Raw genomic sequence first — 20,663 nt, forward strand, 5'->3', positions numbered from 1 at the left:
TTTATCCGGAAAGCCAGCAGACCAGGAGGACAGTGGACTAGTGTCCCAAAGAACCCAGTTAGAATTTAGGCTTCTTTTGTACTAAAAGGAGAGGGCGTATGGTTAGTTGTTGCGAACTTCTTGGAATCCTTTGTTCTCAAAGCTGTCTGCATAGGTCTGGTCACGTTCCTATAAACCTCCAACAAGATAAATGTTATGCTCTGTTTTGCAACTTTTTATCTCTATATGAATGGAAAAGTGATAAACCTTTAAAGGTCAGAACTTTGAGAATGGGCTATCCTGTGTATTTCAGGCTATAGGCAACATTCTTTTAGTGATTAACTTGTAGCAAAAGCAATAGAATACAAAGGTTAAAGCAAAAGAAACAATCCAATATGGAGTCAGATTTGTTCTTCCCTATTACAAAGTTTCCGTTAAAAAGATTCAAGCAAAGTGTTTCAATGTGAAACATCCAGTCTTCCCCTGGAGGACCACAACATTGGAACTGGGAACTGGCTCGTCCTCCTGCCTGACATTTTCAGCACATGCTCAAATAGATTTTGAGCATCCAAGAATCATGTGGGATCTGAGGCGCTGGGGTCAACTCGGGCCGCCTCTGGGCATGGGTTCAGGGGCATGTGGTTTGGTCGTGACCCTAAGGGAATACGTCGATTGGGGTGTTTGGAGAAGCTCGGACCTCAGCATGGGTCTCACTGTCCCAAACGAACCATTTTCGTTTAAATTGGGGGTGAGGAATAGAGGACAGCTTCCCTTCCCCATTTTCCTGAATCTCAGTCAACTTTGACAGCAGAACTGAACGTAAGTGAAAGAACTCTGTGCTCTATCCGGGGCAAGCTGCTCTCACCGGCCGCCCTCTTGCCCCGTTCCAGAACATTCACGCACAGCTAGGTGCCTGCTCAGCACACCTGAAAGCTCCTGTGTGATGGTGGGTTGCTGACATTGCAGAGCATGAGCTCCCCTCCCCGCCCAGCACAGGTGCAGGCCCAGGGAAGAGTCAGGAGGGCCCCTGGACGGGGACAAGGCCCCACGCAGGAGCTCTGGGACTTTATCCTGAAGGCGAGCAGAGCTGTTTCAGGGCAACCTGGTTTCTTCACAATGTAGCTTCTCCTTAGAGCGAGGGTCTCAGGTCTCTGGTCAAGGCCTTCGGAGGCCAACAACCAAATTGGGGTGTGTGGGGGGGTCACTTCTGGGTGAAAAGAATGCAAGGAAACCAGAGAAACCAGGACGGGCTCAGAGTTGAGCTGGGTGTTGGGCATCAGGCAGGAGGAAGGGGCCCCAGTCAGGGCCTGTGTGAACATGGCTTCTTCTCTGCCTTCTGTGAGTCTTCTGGGTCCTTCTACAAATCCAGAAATCAAACAAGGAAGGAAGGGATGACCTAAGCCACCGCCACAAGTTCAAGTTCACTTAACATAAGATTAGGCACAAAAATCAGAATAACACTCAGATCTAAAGAACGTTTTTTTGTTTTGTTTTTTGTTTTTGGCTGTGTTGGGTCTTCGTTGCTGTGCGTGGGCTTTCTCTAGTTGTGGTGAGGGGGGGCACTTTTCATTGTGGTGCGCAGACTTCTCATTGAGGTAGCTTCTCTTGTGGAGCACGGGCTCTAGGCATATGGGCTTCGGTAGTTGTGGCATGCAGGCCCTAGAGCACGTGGGCTTCAGTAGTTGCATCACGTGGGCTCTAGGGTGCATGGGCTTCAGTGGTTGTGGCACGTGGGCTCAGTAGTTGTGGCTCGCGGGCTCTAGAGTGCAGGCTCAGTAGTCATGGCACACGGGCTTAGTTGCTCTGTGGCATATGGGATCTTCCTGGACCATGGATTGAACCCATGTCCCCTGCATTGGCAGACAGATTCTTAACCACTGCACCACCAGGAAAGTCCCTTGGTGCAGTTTTCATGCTTATGTTTGACCTGAGAGTACAGGTCCTGAGCTCTGCATGCAAAGCCATCCTCGTGCAGTTTCCCCAGAAGGTGGCTCATGGGAGTCAGGATTTTTACATGCGAGAGAGAGGAAAAAACTATTCCCTCGGGCTTCCCTGGTGGCGCAGTGGTTAAGAATTCGCCTGCCAATGCAGGGGACACGGATTTGAGCCCTGGTCTGGGAAGATCCCACATGCTGCGGAGCAACTAAGCCTGTGCGCCACAACTACTGAGCCTGCGCTCCAGAGCCCACGAGCCACAACTACTGAACCCCGAGCGCCTAGAGCCCGTGCTCTGCAACAAGAGAAGCCACCGCAGTGCGAAGCCCGCGCACTGCAATGAAGAGGAGCCCATGCTCGCCGCAAGTAGAGAAAAGCCTGTGCGCAGCAACGAAGACCCAACACAGCCAAAAATAAATAAATAAATTTTAAAAAAAAACCAAAACTGTTCCCTCTATCCATTTAGGTTTAGTGTCTGGGGTCCCACAAATTAAACTGACCAAAGGCAAATTAACTGGAGAAAATGTTTATTTCTTATTCATTTGGAGGCTAGACCTGGGGGCTTATCTACCCTTTTAACAAAGAGCAATAAATTGTGGAGAAGTGACAAGACAAAAAGGGTTTCTGCTTACAGGGAACTAAATTTGGGAAGGTAAAGATATGGGGGAAGTAAGGGAGGATGAGGGTTATTTTAGTGAGTTTGTTGTGAGGCTCAGCCTCCTGCAGTCCTTTGGGTGATTAGCGTTCTCAGGTGGTTAAGCTGTTCCCTTCCTCTTGGGAGGGAAGGGATCGCCTTTATGAAGGGAAATTTATAGGCTGTCTCCAGGCAGAAAGGGTGAGGGCAGAGAATAGCCTTCCAGGAAATCATTTGTCTCAGGTGTTGGACTTCCCGCGACTTTCCCGGCTCTGGAGATGCAGCCCTGCCTGGGAGGCTTTCTTTGGGGTTCGCCGTTGTGGGTTCAGGGAGCTCTCACCTGCCTTCACACGGACCGGCAAGGAGCGCAGAGATCCACATCAGGTGTAGGAACTGGAATCCAAGAAAACTGATGCAGAGGCAGCAGATTTGAAAGCCTTTCTGTTTCATGGACTTCAGTCCTTGGCCTTTTCTTTTTCTTTTCCCCCCTTTATTTGTTTGTTTATTTTGGGCTATGTTGGGTCTTTGTTGCGGTGCGCAGGCTTCTCACTATGGTGGCTTTTCTTGTTGAGGAGCACAGGCTCTAGGTGCACAGGCTTCTAGAGAGCAGACTCAGTAGTTGTGGCACACGGGCTTAGTTGCTCCGCGGCACGTGGGATCTTCCTGGACCAGGGCTCGAACCCGTGTCCCCTGCATTGGCAGGTGGATTCTTAACCACTGCGCCACCAGGAAAGTCCTAGTCCTCAGCCTTTTCTGCCTTCCGAGCAAAGCTTAGGTCTCTGTGTGTTTTTAATCAGCTGCTTTTTCTTCCAACAGCCAGTGCTTTTTCTGTTGCAGGCAAAGCGGAGAGATTCACCTGCTGAAGGCAGCCAGAAGGCCAGCGAGCAGGACAGTAAGCAGGTACTACCCGAGGCGAGATTTCACGTTCTCTTTGCGACTAGACTGCTGCCTGTGTAGCCCGTCACTTACCCCTGACTCACGCCGTGACCTGGTTAACATCCATTTATAAAACAGCTACATTCTTATATTCTTCTTAAAGTCATCTCTTCCATGTGTCCTTTGTTTTAATGTTTTAAAAAGTGTGCCGTACCTTGGAAACAACAGAACCAAAACCTCTTAAAGTTTCCCCCACGGGGAAATAAGAGGTGCCCTTCGTGGCCCTTCTGTGTGAGCGTCCCCGGGGCAGCCGTGACAAAGCTCCACAGACCGAGGCTTAAACAACACGCAGTGATTCCGTCTGGAGCCCGAAGTCGGAGACAAGGGTGTCAGCAAGGTTGGTTCCTTTTGGGGACCTCCGTTCTTGGCCTGCAGGCGCCGTCTTCCCTCTGTGTCTGTGTCTGTCTCCAGTGGTCCCTTTTCCATCAGGACATCAGTGCTATTGATCAGGACCCCCCCCCCATCAACCTTGTCTTAACTTGATTCCCTCAGTAAAGACCCTGACTCTAAGCAGGTCCCGTTCAGAGGTGCTGGGGGTCAGGACCCCAACATCTGAGTTTTGGGGGCACAGTTGAGCCCATGGCAGCATCCAGGGTGAGCCTGGCTTGGTCTCCCTCTCTCGGGTCACAGTCTGGAGTTGTTTTCACCTCTGAGAGAACTAGTGATCAGAAACTAGTGATCGATGCATTCTTTCTCCTCCAAGGGAGGCTACATGGGGGCTTCCCGCCGTGCCCCCCCCCCCGCCCCCGCCCCCAGGCTTCTGCTAAGTCAGGCCCTTTCTCTCTGTTCTGTGCGACATAGCTTCCTGTACGCTTGGTAAACCAAGTTGTTTGAGAAACAGGTTTTTTTCTCTGGACACAAGGATGCTTGTTTTCCTATCACTGTAAAAGGCAGAGGGAGCTTTACATGCTCCGGAAGGCCTGGGCTTGGCAGGATGCGCAGCGAGCACTCACTCTCTCTGGCGGCTTGTCACCTGTCTCTGCTCTGAGCTTTATTTTAAATTCCCAAGTGGACAGGCCCTCACAGTTCCTTTTCTTCTGGTTTTCTTAGTGCCCTGAAGGTACCTCCTGGGGGATTTTTCAGGGCAAGATGTTCAGGCACTATTTTTCCATTAGAAGCTTCTGAAGCACATTTTTGAAATCAGCAGGGTGGTTGAAAGTAAAAATACAACCCAGTTATCTTGTCTTTTTTTTTTTTTTTTAAAGAGATTGAAATCGAGAAGTTGTTCATTAAGAATCTGAAACATGAAATGTTAACAGTAGTGTAACCAACAGGGTACGTGACCGCAGTCTCAGGGCTGAGGAGGAAGGGCCTGGAAAGGAGTGGGGCTCACGGCGGGGGAGCCCAAGATGGCTGGGAGGTTCCCAGTGTGCGAGCTGCCCTCCCCCTTGGGCGCTGTGAGTAGACTGGCCAAGTTCATCTACCAGCCAGCACTCACCTGCACTCAGAGACCCCCTCCATCCTGTCCCAAAGCCAGGCCCGGTTGGAAAGCCAGAGGGCCCCTAGGCCAGGTTCACTGGTCCCAGCATTTCCCCTGGGACCCCTGAAGTTCCCGCTCTGTTTGAAGGGTCGGCTGGAATGCCCAGTGGACGCCGTGGCTATGAGGCCAGCCTGGTGGCTCTCTCGGGTGAATGGTGCTCAGATGCTGCTCCAGGCACCCCTTCCCTGCATGTGGGCGCCGTCCGCTCTGGCTGGAGGAGAATTCTGGCCACCTGTCCCTGGGACCTCCCATCTCCTCTGAGGCGGCCGCAGGACCCCATGTCCCTGGGCCTCAGCAGCAGCTCTTGTTTCTGGGCCTTCGATCATTGGGTCAGAGTGGGGAACACAGGGCGTGTGGTGTTTTCCTTGATAAACTGAGGCGGTTCAGTTCGCTGGTTAGCCCAGCCCACTCCCCAGTGTCCGTCTTCCTTCCCAGGGGGCCCCTTTCTTAGACACCCCCTGCTTGCTGGGCGGCACTCGGTGGTTCCTGCCGAGGAAAGCAGCTCTGTGCTGTAGCCGCCCATCGCTGCAGAGTCCAGGCTCTGAGACCATGGAGACAGTGTCCGCGGTGCGCAGACCCCAGCCCTCCAGGACTCGCTCTGTCCCGTTCTGAGAGGCAGCCAGTGGTGTCACCTCGTGAGAGCAGAGCAATTGGGGGACTCAGTTCTCAGCGAACAGGCGGGCTTTCCAAGTTGTCAGTCTGATGAGTCCCCAGGTCACCCCAAGCTTACCCTAGCACACGAGTGTGTCTCTGCTACTCAAAGACAGGCAGATGGGAAAGCTTCCTGACTTTGGGATTGGCAACAATTTCATGGATGTGACACCAAAAGCATAGGCAACAGAAGAGAAAATAGATAAATGAGACTTCATTGAAATTAAAAACTTTCGTGCATCAAAGGACACTGTCAACAAACAGAGTGAAAAGACAGCTCATGGAATGGGAAAAATATCTGCAAATTATTTATCTGATAAGGGGTTAATATTCAGAACATAGAAAGAACTCCTACAACTCAACATCAACAACACAAGCAACCTGATTAAAAAATGGGCAAAGGGGGCTTCCCTGGTGGCGCCGGGGTTGAGAGTCCGCCTGCTGATGCAGGGGACACGGGTTCGTGCCCCGGTCCGGGAAGATCCCACATGCCGCGGAGCGGCTGGGCCCATGAGCCATGGCCGTTGAGCCTGCGCATCCGGAGCCTGTGCTCCTCAACAGGAGAGGCCGCAACAGTGAGAGGCCCGCGTACCGCAAAAAAAAAAAAAAAAAAAAAAAAATGGGCCAAGGACTTGAGTAGACATTTCTCCAAAGAAGATACACAAATAGCCCACAAGCACATGAAAAGATGCTCAATACCAGTTGTCTCTAGGAACATGCAAACCAAAACCACCATGAGGTACCACTTCATGCCCATTAGGGGACAGCTGCTATTAAAAAAACAAAACAAAGAATAACAGGTGTTGGCAATGATGTAGAGAAATTGAAGCTTTTTTGCATTGCTGGTAAGAATGTAAAATGGTGCAGCCGCTGTGGAAAACAGTATGGTGTTTCCTTGAAAAATTAAAAATAGAATTACCTTATGATCCAGCAATCCCATTTCTGGGTATATACCCAAATGAATTGCAAGCAGTGTCTCGAAGAGGTATTTGTACACCCATTTTCACAGCAGCATTATTCATGAAGCCAGAAGGTGTGAGCAACCCAAGTGCCCATTGGCGGATGAATGGATGAGCATAATGTGGTCCATCCATACAGTGGAATATTATTCAGCCATAAAAAGGAAGGAAATTCCATCACATGCTACAACATGGATCAACCCTGAAGACTGTGTTAGCTCAGGCTGCCATAACAAAACACTAGACTGGCTGGCTAACATACTGGAAATTTATTTTCTCACAGTTCTGGAGGCTGGACATCCAAGATCAAAGTGTAGGCAGGTGTGGTGCCGGTGGCTGGCGTCTTGCTATGTGCCTGCACATCCTTTCCTCTGTGCCTGTGCATCCCTGGAGTCCCTTCCTCTTATAAGGACACCAGACCTATCGGATCAGAACCCCCTCTTATGACCTCATTTAACTGTCACCTTAAAGGCCCGATCTCTAGATACAGTCACATTGGAGGTTAGGGCTTGAACATTCGGATTTTGGGGGGACACACAGTCCACAGCAAAGACATTATGCTCAGTGAAATAAGCTAGACACAAAGGACAAATCCTGGGACTTCCCTGGCGGTCCAGTGGTTAAGACTCCTCACTTCCACTGCAGGGGGTGAGGGTTTGATCCCTGGTTGGGGAACCAAGATTCTACATGCTGCGATGAGCAGCCATACAGTGGGATGCCCCCCACCCCATACAGTGGGATCCTGTTTGATCCTGCTTATATGAGGTCCCTGCAGCTGTCAAATTCATAGAGACAGAGAATGGAAGGGTGGGTGTCAGGGACTCGGGGAGGGTGGGGAGTTAGTGTTTAATAGGACAGAGTTTCAGTTTGGGAAGATGAGAAAGTTCTGGAGATGATGGTAGTGATGGCTGCATAGCTGTCAATGTATTTAATACTGCTGGATTGTATGCTTAACAGTGGTAAGATGGTCAATGCTATGTTATGTGTATTTTACCACGAAAAAGAGAAACCGTGCAGACAAAGCTGGCGTAAGGAGGGGCACGCCTCCCCCATTTTGCTGTGTCACGTCTGGCTCTCCTGGTGACAGAGACCCCACTCTCCACCCATCCTGCTACATCTGTAATCACCGTGGGTGGCCTCAGGGAAAGGACCAACCAGGATGTTGTCATCGATTTTCAGGACAAAGTGTCACCTGATGTCTTCAAGGGGGCACGTGCTCCTGCAGTATGAATTTTTTGGGTGGGTGAAGTCACGGCAGCTCCCAGCTAGGCTCCATGCGTGGGGTTTAACATGGGGTGTCTGCAGTGCCATGGGTAGGTTCCTGCCATTCCTGCCTCGCCCGGGGACGGGGCAGTGGCTGCGGCGGGAGAGAGGAAGAAGGCCTGTGGTCACACCTCCCACGGCTGGAGGGATGGAAAGCCAGGTTGTGGATGGGCAGGTGGGCCCACCTCTGAGCTGAAGCCCAGGGAGAGCTGGGGGACGTTGCTCTCCAGACCTCTGTAGTTTGAGTTACTACTTTTTTTTTTTTTTTTTGCGGTACACGGGCCTCTTACTGTTGTGGCCTCTCCCGTTGCGGAGCACAGGCTCCGGACGCGCAGGCTCAGCGGCCATGGCTCACGGGCCCAGCCGCTCCACGGCATGTGGGATCTTCCCAGACCGGGGCACGAACCCGTGTCCCCTGCATCGGCAGGCGGACTCTCAACCACTGTGCCACCAGGGAAGCCCCCGAGTTACTATTTTTAAGTTTTAGTCTCAAGCATACAATGGCGATCAGTCCCAGGGTCTCTGCAGTCATGGAGCAATGGGTTGTCACCTGGGGCCTCTCTTGAGCAAAGCCAGTTGCTGGGGGTAGACCGTGAACGCCAAGAAGGAGGCCTCAGGGCTGGGAACACTTGCTCGGAGAAGCTATTCTGTGCCAGATTGGTCTCTTACACACTGTTCAGTGAATTTCCTTTTTATTATGAGAATTTCACTAGGAACCCCATCTCCTTGCACTTGGTCTTATAGCACCCCTTCCCTCCCCCCCCACCACGGTTAACTTTTCCTATATTATTTTGAGGCAAAACCCAGACGACATACCATTTCACTTTAGTATAGCTTCTGACTCTTGATTTCCTAGCAGCCTCTGAGTGTGCACCCAGACATGACTGTGTACAGTGTGGAAAGCCCTGAGGTCTGACTTCGTAGGTCTGTCCTGGTTCATTTTTATCACATCCTTTTCTGTGCACAGTGCCCTCCACATTACTGGCTATTCATCCAAAATTGTGCCAATTCTTTTAATCTATCAAAGATAATGTGAATTGCCCCAATCTTTTTCTTTTGTTGGGTAATGAGGTCATAGGATTATTTTTTTTAATAAATTTATTTTTGGCTGCTTTGGGTCTTCGTTGCTGCACGCGGGCTTTCTCTAGTTGCGGTGAGCGGGGGCTACTCTTCGTTGCGGTGCACGGGCTCTAGGCACGCGGCTTTAGTAGTTGTGGCATGTGGGCTCTAGAGCACAGGCTCAGTAGTTGTGGCGCACGGGCTTAGTTGCTCTGCGGCATGTGGGATCTTCCCGGACCAGGGCTCCAACCTGTGTCCCCTGCATTGGCAGGCAGATTCTTAACCACTGCGCCACCAGGGAAGCCCCTCACAGGATTATTTTGTCGACGTCTTCAGAAGCAGTGCTGGCTGTCTGCTCACGTCTGTGGTGGGTTGTTCTTAGGCTGCCTCATCTGCTTGTGAACGTCCTTCTCTGAATCTTTATTATCATGATTCTTATTATCATCATTAGATGGGACACTCCCTGGATACATTTGTTCCCGTCCCTGGGTGATCGACAGCTCGTGATTCTGCTGTCATAGTTATTGTAACTAACCAGATGTTTAAAGCCTCTCTAGAATCTCTGGAAAAGTAGTCGACTTTCTTTATTTTGTTTTGGGGATAAAAGTGGGCCAGCCCATCCGTCTCGATTCTGTCATTCTCTGTCACTGTGCTGCCATCACATTGCTGTCCCTGAGCAGGGCGCTGGCTCATCTTGTTATGTCTTTGCACAGAGCCACCTGGCAGTGTTGGCAGTGGGTCACCCCCTCGCTCCCAGCGTGAGTTCCAGCCTCGCATCCAGCCTGGCATCCAGCACTGGCTCAGGCGGCTCCTCGCCCACCGCTCTGCCCACTGTCTCAGCTCGTGCCCACCCTCTTGACCCCACTGGCAGCGCCGTCGAGGCGGTCCCAGGTAAGTCTGGGGCTCTGCTCCCATCTCCCCGACGCCTCTTTGCACTTCCCTTGACGCCTTCCAGTATGCATGGTGTATGCTCATGCTCAGTTTGTAGAAGAGCATTTTCGGTCACCTGCCACTTTGGCTGTGTTGCCCGTGGTCTAGGAAATGCCTGCCTCGCTGGGGGCCTTGGGCTGCAGAGGGGATGAGGAGCCCTCAGGTGGGGCAGCTGGACAGGCCCCACAGGGCAAGGCAGAGCGGGCAGTGCCACCCAGCCTGAGACCACCAACAACAGGAGGCTTCAGAGAAATGAAATGGGGGCTGTGAGGGGTGGTGAGGGCACCTGAAGACGGGGGACGGTGACAAGAGTGAGGAGCGGGGATGAGGTCACAAGGCATGGGCACGGCTACCGGCTGCAGAGGGGTTCTTGGCCGCTGGGAGTCCTTGAGGGTTTGTGGACTGATGACTGGTGTGATTGGACCCGGGGGACCTGTCTGGCAGCTGGATGGAGGCGCAGAGCCCAGGTTGGGGCTGTCGTGAAAGCTAAGGGAAGAGTGGAGCTGGTGGGTGAGATGGTGCCTGTCAGGGCCATACGGGTCACCTGGCCCTCTCAGGCCACGTCTGGGTGCACCTGGCTGCACCAATAATACTAGCCAGTTTTGGGAAGTAACGGAATCCTCAGAACTGCCCTCTGGCCCCAGGAGGAGGGCCCTTGCTGGCCTTTCTGCAGTTGGGACCCAGGACCCAGAGTGCACACCCCACCCGCTTTGGGGCTAACAGGTGTAGACTGGATTGTTTTCCCATGTAGTTTCATTCAGGTTGTATCCTTACTAATGCACTGCATGAATAGAAGGGGTAAACTCTGAAATAAACAGGTGCTGGTTCCAGATTTTCTGTGTTTAATGGATTCAGTGGAATCATTTCAGGGCCACTGGGCAGGTTCCTTTCTTTTGCCTTCCACTTCATATGAACAGGCGGGAACCTCCGGAGTTCATTGCCGGGTGGCTGGCAAAGGGTGGAAAGACTAGATCGACTGTGGAGGGACCTCAGGGCTGTGGGCAGCTGACTCTAAGTGACCTCCGAGGGCAGGGTCACGGCCTGTTCATCCTGACCCACATGGCGTTGGGTTGAGCATGTTTTACCTGAGTGGGGTCCAGCCTGAGCCGCGGCAGGCGGGCAGGGTAGGAGCAACCGGCAGGCGGCAGGGCTCGGGACTTGCCGCGGAGACCCCACTTTAATCCGAGCAAAGCAGCCCGGCCCCGCGATGGTTTTCGCACAACCTGGGTCCGGGGTCCCGGCACGCCGCCTCGCAGCGCCGGGAGGGGCAGGTGCTGGTAAGAGGAGGTGAGGGGCGGGGCAGCCTACGGCTTGCGTCTCCAGGGTGGGACGGAGTATGTCGGGGGCGGGGGCATCCCGAGGTTTGCGTCACCGGGGCGGGGCAAGTCGGGGGCGGGGCGATCTAACATTTGCGTCACCAGGGGCGGGGCCGGCGCGGGCCGGGCGGGGCGAGGGCCGTGTTTGAATCGGCAGCGGCGGCGGCGGCGGCAGCAGCAGCAGCAGCGCGGGGCGCCGGACGCCGGGACGGTGAGTCAGCATCGTCAGTCCCGCGCCGTCAGGGTGCGGGTCGTCGTTACCCGGAGCTTCAGATAGAGCGGTGCGCCAACTCCCTGTGCTAGGTGCGCCTTCCCTTCTCCCCAGGTGGGCCAACTCCCGTCTCTCCAGGTGGGCCAAATCCGCTCCCATGTGAGGTGCGTCTCCCCCTCCTCCCCTCCCCCAGATCTTTCCCCTCCCCTCCCGGTGCTCCTCTTACCGGTCTGCGGTACCCGCGCCCCGGGCCAGGTGTGACAGCCAGGGGTTGGTACCAAGGTCTTCGGGGTTGCGGAATGAGGCGAATACAAACATCCCCCCTTTAGGAACCTGCTCTGCAGAGGCGCCCGCTGCTTCCCTGCGTGGGCGCCAGCCGCGGGCTTCTCCAGGGAAGCCTGCATCGCCTAGCGGAAGGGGGTCTCTCGCTCCCCGAGGACGGAAGGGGGTCTCTCGCTCCCCGAGGAGGACGGGGTTCCTGCCTTGTCCTGCTGCGAATCGAATCGCCGCCTGCACTGTCGGAAACTCAGACCAGCAGTGAGCGGGTTTGCCAGGTGCTTCTCCATCCTCTAGTTAGGGGAAGGACAGACCGCCAGGGGGCATCCTGCCCCCTCCCCGTGGGTGCAGGGGAGCACCCCCACGTCAGGGGTTCCCCATTCTGGCCTCTAATTCGAGCACTGACTGTGTGCATTGTTCCCGTGTGTCCCATGGTCCTGGGGACCTGGGCACCTCTTGAATGTGCTGTGTCACGTCGGGAACCGAGCTTTGCCAGGGCCATTACTCAGCAGCTTTCAGCTAATTGCTTGTTAACACCTGGGCGGTTACTGGTACTTTGGCAAGGCGGGCTCCGGGTCACATGGCACAGTTTACCTAACTGGGTTCACATAGATTTTGAGTGTTGTCAGTTCTTCCTTTAAGAGAACATCTCAGAAGACCTGGGTCTGATCTTAGGGAACAGTGGGGTGTGTAATAGGATAAGAGACATAGTGCTGGTGAAAAAGTGGGCCAGGACACCTCCTGGGAACGCCAGTAACCGCCGCCACCCCCCAACCCCCGCCTCCGCAACACAGGCTGTGGTTTGTCGGGTGAGATTTGGCCCCTATTGTGCCCTGCCTGCACCTGAGCGGGGCAGGGCAACAGAGGTGCCCCTTTATGCTGAGTCATGGGGTGGGGGAGTGGGATGAGATAAATCACTTCAAGGTAAGAAAAGGCTCCTGCACACAGTTTATTTCCATCCATCCGTCCATCCCTTCCTTCATTTTATGTGCCTTTGTTATTAAAAAAATGTTTCTGGAACTCTGCCAGCTTTGAAGCAGACCACCCCTAACCTGATCCCACCACTCCAGGTGTGAAGGGCTAAGTCCATGTTGTCAGGTCCTCCTGACCAGCATGTCCAGGACAGGAGCTCAGAACCCCAGGCAGAGCAGATGTGCCAGGCCAGCACAGGGAGCGTGGGTGGTGGTGGCAGGTCAGGCGTGTAGTGGGTGGGTCAGGGTGCTTGCTGTCAGCGGGTGAGTCTGCACATCAGCCAGCAGTGGTCCAGGCCTGGGCTGGACCGCACAGTCCAGGTGACATGCAGGGATGGAGCAGGGGGTGATTCTGAGAAGGGTTTTGGAGTCTGGGCAGGAGTTTTCTCAGGACTAGTGAGGCTAATGGAAGCTGTGGCAGGCTGTAGCCCACAGCAGTGTCATGGCTTAAAAGACAAAGGAGGAGCCATTGCTGGGGTGGGGAGGGGCAGGGTGGGAAAGGGTCCTGCTGGGGGAGTGTGGACTGGCTCGCCAAGGGGTACATCCTTTCTGGGAGGCAGGACTCAGGACACGAAGAGGTTGTCATCACAGAAAGGTTACTCCTGGGACAGAGCAGGTCGGGGTGAAGGGGCAGCCTGCAGAGATGGCTAGAGCTGGGAGCCCTAACTGGTGTGGGTCAGAGGAGGAGGAGTTGAGGGCTCCTCTGGGCTTCTGCTCAGCATGTGGGCCCAGGTGCACCAGCTCAAAGGAGGCACCTGTGTGCGGTTTGATAAGGAGCCAATGCTGCAGTGGGGCCACTCCTGCTAGGAGGAGGCAGTGTGGCCATGCTGGGGGACGGCTGGGGCGTCTGCAGATGAGCACTGCAGAAGTCACCTGTGTCCGGGTGTGGACCAGGCACAGGAGGGGCTGCCGGGCTCCCATGGAGGGTGGCAGGGCCAGGATGTGGCCCCAGGCAGGGGAGGAAAGAGGGACAGGGCCACCTTTGACCGGAGGGGTTTGGGGGTACAGTGCAGGGCTGGAAGGCAAGGCTGGGGTGACAGTTTAAAGAGCTGGAAACTGGGGACAGCAAGAAGGAGGGGGTCACCCGACTAGGGGCAGAGTTGGGTGAGGGGCTACAGGGCCTGTGGTCATGTCCTGGGGAGCAGGTGGGAGCCAGAGGCTGTACCCTCTGTGTGGAGTTCACATTAACAGGAGACAGGTCTGTCTGTGGAGGAGTCCTGACAGGTCTGGGCCCCTAGGTCTGCGGGAGGCACCCGTTCGAGCACCACAGCACAGCCTGGAGAGGACAGGTCGGTGTGTGTTGGGGGGGGTGTTTCCAGGTGGTCTCGATTGTTGTGAGTTAAATTATGTGCTCCCCAAAAGATATGCCTCCGCTGTAAACTCTCCGCCCCTGTACTTGGGAGTGTGACCTTATTTAGAAACAAGTCTTTGCAGGGAATTCCCTGGTGGTCCAGTGGTTAGGACTCCACGCTTTCACTGCCACGGGCCTGGGTTAAATCCCTGGTTGGGGAACTAAGATCCTGCAAGCTGTGCGGTGCTGCCAAAAAAAAGAAACAAGTCTCTGCAGATGTAATTAAGGTAAAATGAGGCCATTAGGATGGGCCCTAATTTGATATGACTGGTGTTCTTATAAGAAGGAAATTTGGACACACAAACACAGGGGAGGGAAGACCACATGAGGACAGAGGCAGAGGTAGGGCTGGTGTGTCCACAAGCCAAGGAATGCCAAGGATTGCCAGCAGAAGAGGCAGGAGGGAGAGTCCCTGGAGCCTCAGAGGGAGCCCAGCCCTGTGCACCTTGACCTCAGCCTCTGGCCCCAGAGTGGATTTGCATGAGTAGAATTGTGTTGCTGGAGGCCACCTGGTATGTGGTGCTTGGTTTTGGCGGCTCCCGGACACGAATGGCCCTGCGTGCTTCTAGATGTCGGGAGGCATCCTGGGGAGCAGGAGGCACTTGCTGCAAAGAAGCGTTGAGAAGCAGGGCCTGGAGGGGGCACCCACAGAGGGGAGTGGAGCCCCCAGGAGGAAAGGGGGACTGTGCAGGCCAGAGGCGGGTGCTGCCCCCACGGTCCCAGCCCCGCTGTCTCCCTGAGGGGCTCGGGTTGGTCTTTTCTTCCTGTCACCACTCTTGCATCAGGCCACCTTCTAGTCGCCTCCATCCTTGGATGTGGGCATCGGGTGCGTCACATGAAACTGTTGGCGGGGCTGGTCCAGCTGTGCAGGCGCTATTGTCACAGTTGGGACAGCGCTGTGAGCAGCGCTTCACGTCTTCCTGCCGCTGCCCCAGGACTGAGGAGCTTGGGGTGCTGCCAGCCCAGGGCCTGCATTGATGTCCACAGCGTCCGGTGTCACAGGCTCAGCTCCTTTGGCCTCCTCACACCCCAGAGCAGAGGTGGAAACTCCAGGGGCCCTGGCCCGGTTGCCACCCTGTGTTCACCAGCCCTTCAAATAGTTCTTCCTGCAGTGCCGTACAGTCGGGGGATCCCTCTGGGCCGAGGGAGCCTGTGCCCCATTCCGTGCTCCTGGCTGTCGTTGCCAGTGGGGCCAGGACCAGGTCGTGTCTGCAGGTGGCGGGGATGAAACAGGGAAGGAAACAGACGCGGGGCCCCCTCGTCCGCCTTCCCGGGTGCGCATGGTAGCCTCGCCCTGGGGCAGAAGCTGCGCTGGGACCCCAGTGGGCCGCTAAGCGCTGGCATCGGGTGGGAGCCCTCCCCGTGGTTGGCTCAGTGGTCCCCATGGGGGCCAGGCAGGGAAGGGATGGGGCTGCCCATTAGGCTGGACCCCAAGTCTGCTCTGCATGTGTCTGGCTCCTGACTCCTCAGAAGTCACACGTCTCCTGCCCCATTTTTCCCCCCTGAGTGTGGTAGAGGGTCTTTCATTTGAAAGGCAGCAGCCCCCTCCCTGGGCGTGGGTCTCTCTGTTCCAGAGCCACAGTCTCATCCCCTTGCCCTCTTTTTTTTTTTTTTAATAAATTTATCTGTTTATCTATTTATTTTTGGCTGTGTTGGGTCTTCGTTGCTGCCGTGGCCTTTCTCTAGTTGTGGCGAGTGGGGGCTTCTCATTGCGGTGGCTTCTCTTGTTGCGGAGCATGGGCTCTAGGTGCATGGGCTTCAGTAGTCGTGGCGTGTGGCCTTCAGTAGTTGTGGCTCGCGGGCTCTAGAGTGCAGGCTCAGTAGTTGTGGTGCACAGGCTTAGTTGCTCCGCGGCATGTGGGATCTTCCCAGACCAGGGATTGAACCCGTGTCCCCTGCATTTGCAGGCGGATTCTTAACCACTGTGCCGCCAGGGAAGTCCCCACCTTGCCCTCTTGACTCTTGGATCAAATGCGGCCACCCCAGCCTCCCGGCTCCTCCTTCCTCTGCTCCTGGGGGTCTGGCTGAGCCCCAGGGGGTGGGGGGGCGTAGTCAGAGCTGAGCTTCCTCCTCTCTGGGGTGGGTCTGACTTGATGCTGCTCATTGGGTTGGACACTGTCCAGGGACTCTGACACTTGGCACCAGGCAGCTGGGGGAGGGGCAGAGGTGGGAGGCTGACCCAGAGCAGGCAGTTCTGACGAGGGTCCCCATGGTCCACCCCTGGGCTGGGGGCGTTGAGTGCCTTTGTGGCCTCTTGAAATGGGACTTGGTGCATCTGACCAGGCGTCATGGGGCACTGAGGGGCCCTGCGGCCAGCAGGGGGCATGGGACTGAGCCACACAGGAGAGGCTCACCTGCCTCCTGGAAGGGGTGCTTTGGGAGAGCAGACCCCAGAGGGGGGTTGGGGAGAAAGGTTCTGAGGTGGCAGAGCTCCTTGTGTGCTGTGCCTTCGATGTCACCATGGTTTGCTGCGGACCTGCCTGTGACTTTGTGCTGGGGAGGTCTCTCTGGCCCCACGCTGTGTCCCAGGAGCTCCTGCAGCCCCTCCCCTCGGTTCCCAGTCCACAACTTCCCTGAGTCGACCCTGTGGGGCTGTGGGAACTTCGGGGGTTGGCAGGCCTGATCTTGGCCACCCCAAGACAGCTTCCTGCTTGGTGTCAGGTCCCCAGGGTACAGGACCCCAGGAGGGAGTGTCAGGTGGGCTCAGCGCCGAGGGGGCCATGTTCCATTCCCCTGTCCCTTTAACAGACAGGCCTGGGGGGCACCGAGGGCTGCAGCAGAACACCCAGCTCAGTGCCCCAGGGGAGAATGGATGTGGGTCTCTGCTGTGACCTGGCTGAGGAGGTCAGCGCAGGTGCCACCTGAGTCGTCCGTGAGCCGCTTTCCCCTGGACGTGGCCGTCCTGGAATTTTCTTTACTAGTCAAGCATGTTTATTTGGTTAGATTTTACCAAATGATTAGAAGTTGAGTCAGTGAGATGAGGGCTGTGTTGCTGAGGCTAGTAGATTGGCCCCAAGCTCAGACGGGTCCCCTCCGCCACGAGAGCCTGGCTTTCCCCTGCGATGACGCCGGTTCTGTCCTGCAGGATCCTCCTTAGACCTTCACCTTGGTGACATCAGCCTCGTGCCCCCAGATAAGGACCTGGAGGAGCACGACAGCCGTGACCTCGGACCCACAGGTAGTGCCTGCACCCGGTGCTTTCCAGGGCCTTCTGTTGTGGCTCTAAGGTGGGAGGGGTCCTGTCTCCATCCCTGCACCCCCCACCCTGAGGTCCCTGCAGAGGTGGGGGTCAGGGCTTTGTGGCCCTTCTGAGATGTTTAACCACTGCATTGGCATGAAGACAAATGTGTTAACATTAGATACTGAATCATTCTGTTTGACCTAAAAGTTTATCTTTCTTCTTCTGTTACTTTTTTAAAGATTTATTTATTATTTATTCAATTAATTTATTTTTGGCTGTGTCAGGTGTTAGTTGAGGCATGCGGGATATTTCGTTGCGGCGCACAGGCTTCTCTCTAGTTGTGGCATGTGGGTTTTCCCTCTCTAGTTGTGGTGCATGGGCTCTGTAGTTTGCGGCATGGAGGCTCTCTAATTGAGGTGCCCGGGCTCAGTAATTGTGGCGCGAGGGCTTAGTTGCCCTGAGGCATGTGGGATCTTAGTACCCTGACCAGGGATCCAACCCTCGTCTCCTGCATTGTAAGGTAGATTTTTTACCACTGGACCACCAAGGAAATCCCTCTTCTATTATTAAAAGAAACCATTTCTGGGGGGCCCAAAAAGTACTGGGACCACCATGCCCATGGACAGGTCGGCCGGGCAGGGCCTAGTGTCTGAGCAGTGAGGGGTGCAGCCACGCCTCTCTGGGTGGGGGTCCCCCCAGCACCCCCACCCCCGGTGTCCACCCGCTCCATCAGCTCGGAGCGGTGCTGGGGGATTCCTGGGGCAGAGGATCTTGCTCCACCCCTCGCTAACCCGGCCCCTCCGCCCCACGCAGGTCAGCGGTCGCTGGGGGGCTCGGCGCCCGTGGCCATCCCAGGCTGCCTGCCCCGCTCCCCGTCCCTGCAGTCCTCGTCGTCCCTGTCCGCCTCCCCACTCGGCTCCTTCTCCCAGTCCCTGTCGGGGCCGCTCGTCTCCTCAGCCATGACGCCCCCCCAGCAGCCTCAAGCCCTCAAGTCGGAGCCCCGAGCGCTGGGCCCCCCAGCCCCGTCCTACAACTCCTTCGGTGAGCGGGGCTCTTGGGGCTCCAGGTGCGGGAGGCGGCCACAGTGTGGCCCATCCCATCCCCGTGTCTGCTGCTCGGCGCAAGGTGCCCTGGGCAGGGGGCCTGGGGTTTGCACCTGAACCTCTGTGGGGGTGTCATTGTGCCTGGGACCCCGAGCCGCTCTCGTGACACCACCATGGCGAGACCTGTCTCACCTGCAGGCTGCGGGGGTGTGATATCGCCAGAGACCAAGCGCAGAACCAGACAGATTTGCAAAAACAGGAAACTTGATTTAAATTTCTTTCCTTGAGAAATGTTATGCGATCTGTTTTGTTTTAAAAGAGTTGATATTTTAAAGTATCTGTTTTAATTTCTAATGAAACATGGATGTCAATGGATGTCGCCCATGCAAACAAAAACCCTTTGGGGTCCTCCAGATTCTAAGTGCGTAAAGGGTTCTGGGACAAGAGTCTGAGCACTGCTGCCTCCAGGATGCAGCCACAGAAACGGATTTGTTTCCTTTTCTGGTGGAGAGATTGGGGTCCCCAGAGCTTGCTGGGGAGATGCTTGTGAGGTCCCAGCACAAAAGCAGGCTGACATCCGGCTCCTCCACACTCAGGCTTGAATGGCGTCCCCGGCAGCATCTGGGACTTTGTCTCTGGCAGCTTCTCTCCCAGCCCGTCACCCATCCTGAATGCTGGCCCCACGGCCCCTTCAGGCGCGAGTCCAAACAGTGCCGAGCTGGCGCGGGTCAGGCGGCAGCTGGAGGAGGCCAAGAGGAAGATCCGGCAGTGGGAGGAGTCCTGGCAACAGGTGAAGCAGGTGAGCCTGGGAAGGGGCCGCCGCGCAGGTGAGACAGGCCTGTGTGTGGCGGCTGCCGGCCCCGTCACTGCAGCCCCTGGGTTTCAGGCCTGTGACGCGTGGCAGCGGGAGGCCAAGGAGGCCAAGGAGCGGGCGCTCGCAGCCGACAGCGCCCGGCAGCTGGCGCTGCAGAAGAAGGATGAGGTGGAGGCCCAGTTCCGACGGCTGCAGGAGGAGCTGGAGGGCCGAGGCTTGGCCTCCATGCTCCCCGGGCTGCGCAGCTGTGGTGACATCAGCGCCATCCCCCTGCCGAAGCTGCATTCGCTGCAGAGTCAGCTGCGCCTCGATTTGGAAGCAGTGGATGGGGTGAGTCCGGGTCTCGTTTTCAAGGCACTGGAGGGGGTGCATGGAGGTGGTGGGGAGCCGGCCGAGCAGCTTCCGTCCACTCCCACCTTCGCCTCCTCTTGGAGGCCATGCCCTCGTGGACAGGGGCCATGTCGCCTCACGCGGCTGGAGGTCTGGTGGTGTTTGGGGCACCTCCCTGGGTCACCCTCCAGGGTCCCTGGTCACCCCCTTGCCTGGTGTAGCGTGAAAGCCGCTGCCCTCAGCTTAGTTGGAAAATCCTTCCACACCCGGGCATTTTGTTAGAACTTGGGGCATTGGGAAGGCTCCACAGCTCTGCCTCTCAAACACTGTCCCCTCCCTGGCTCACGGCCCAGGCCGTTGGGATGCACACCTCGCATCCATCTCCAAGGCGCCATCATCCAGGTTTTGGGTGCTGTCGGCCGGAGGCTGGGTCCCAAGTTGGGGTCCATCCTGACCTGGCCCCTCCGTGTGGCCACCTGCCTGGCTACTCTTCCCCCACCACGTGGTGGCTCTGGCCCCGGGAGCCCGTCCCCACCCAAGGGTCTTCTGGTGAAGCCTCTCCCACCCCATCTTTTTGTTCCTGGGTGGCCCCCAGCAGGGGAGTCCACCCCACCCTGACCCTGGGCCCGGCCTGGGTGGGGGCGGGGTACCCCCTGACTGCGTCTCCCCCGCAGGTGATCTTCCAGCTGCAAGCGAAGCAGTGCGGGGTGTGCGGGGAGCGGGCCCGCAGCGCTGTCCTGCGGCCCTGCCAGCATCGTGTGCTCTGCGAGCCGTGCGCAGCCAGCGCACCCGAGTGCCCCTACTGCGCGGGCCAGCCCCTGCCCTGGTGACGGCCGCCTTGTCGCCCGCCTCCTGGTGCCACCGACGTCGGGACCCCAGCCCCAAACAGACCACCCACGGTCTCGTACTCTCCTCACAGACCCTGAAGGCCGTGTGGGGGGCTCGGCGGGCAGGGTGACTCTGCGGGGTTTGTGGTCCTGACGCCACTGTGACCGGATCCTGGGAGTTCACATCCCGAGAAGCACTTTGTAGACGGAAGCGTTTAGGCAGACGTTCCGAGTTGCTATAAGCTGCTTTGAGGTTCATGTTTTTAATATGCGATAATATGAAGCTTTATACGTGTACTGTGAACAGAGTATTTCCTATCGGTCTATTGTTAATCCATAGTACGGTAAACACATTAGGTTTCATATCTGAAATTAGTACTTATGAAGTGAGCATTTATCTAGTAGTGAGAAATGCCTAGGATTTTTAGTTTCCAAATTAAGTGCAAACTAATAGTATTTATAGCAGAGTGATTATTGAGAGACACATATACATGTAGATGTTTTTAATTTTATGAAG

At 55.9% G+C, this 20,663-nt stretch overlaps 1 protein-coding gene across 12 annotated transcripts in view; it reads left to right on the forward strand.

The window, feature by feature from the left end:
• UNKL (unk like zinc finger) overlaps window positions 1-20,663 on the forward strand; it is a 45,066-nt gene that overhangs the window by 22,642 nt on the left and 1,761 nt on the right. For 4 of the 12 annotated variants that reach the window (XM_033839713.2, XM_033839717.2, XM_033839708.2 and 1 more), the window contains 5 exons: window positions 3,386-3,448; window positions 9,610-9,787; window positions 17,037-17,129; window positions 17,946-18,173; window positions 18,772-19,747. In XM_033839713.2, coding sequence (XP_033695604.1) covers window positions 3,386-3,448; window positions 9,610-9,787; window positions 17,037-17,129; window positions 17,946-18,173; window positions 18,772-19,601 — 1,392 coding nt within the window. In that variant the 3' untranslated portion in view covers window positions 19,602-19,747. Of the gene's footprint in view, window positions 1-3,385; window positions 3,449-9,609; window positions 9,788-17,036; window positions 17,130-17,945; window positions 18,174-18,771; window positions 19,748-19,993; window positions 20,444-20,663 lie in introns of those variants that run through there. The other 8 variants (XM_073792508.1, XM_033839714.1, XM_033839710.1 and 5 more) reach the window with 8 other exon arrangements.

Source organism: Tursiops truncatus, chromosome 15 (genome assembly GCF_011762595.2).
Source record: "Tursiops truncatus isolate mTurTru1 chromosome 15, mTurTru1.mat.Y, whole genome shotgun sequence".
Lineage (NCBI taxonomy): Eukaryota > Metazoa > Chordata > Mammalia > Artiodactyla > Delphinidae > Tursiops > Tursiops truncatus.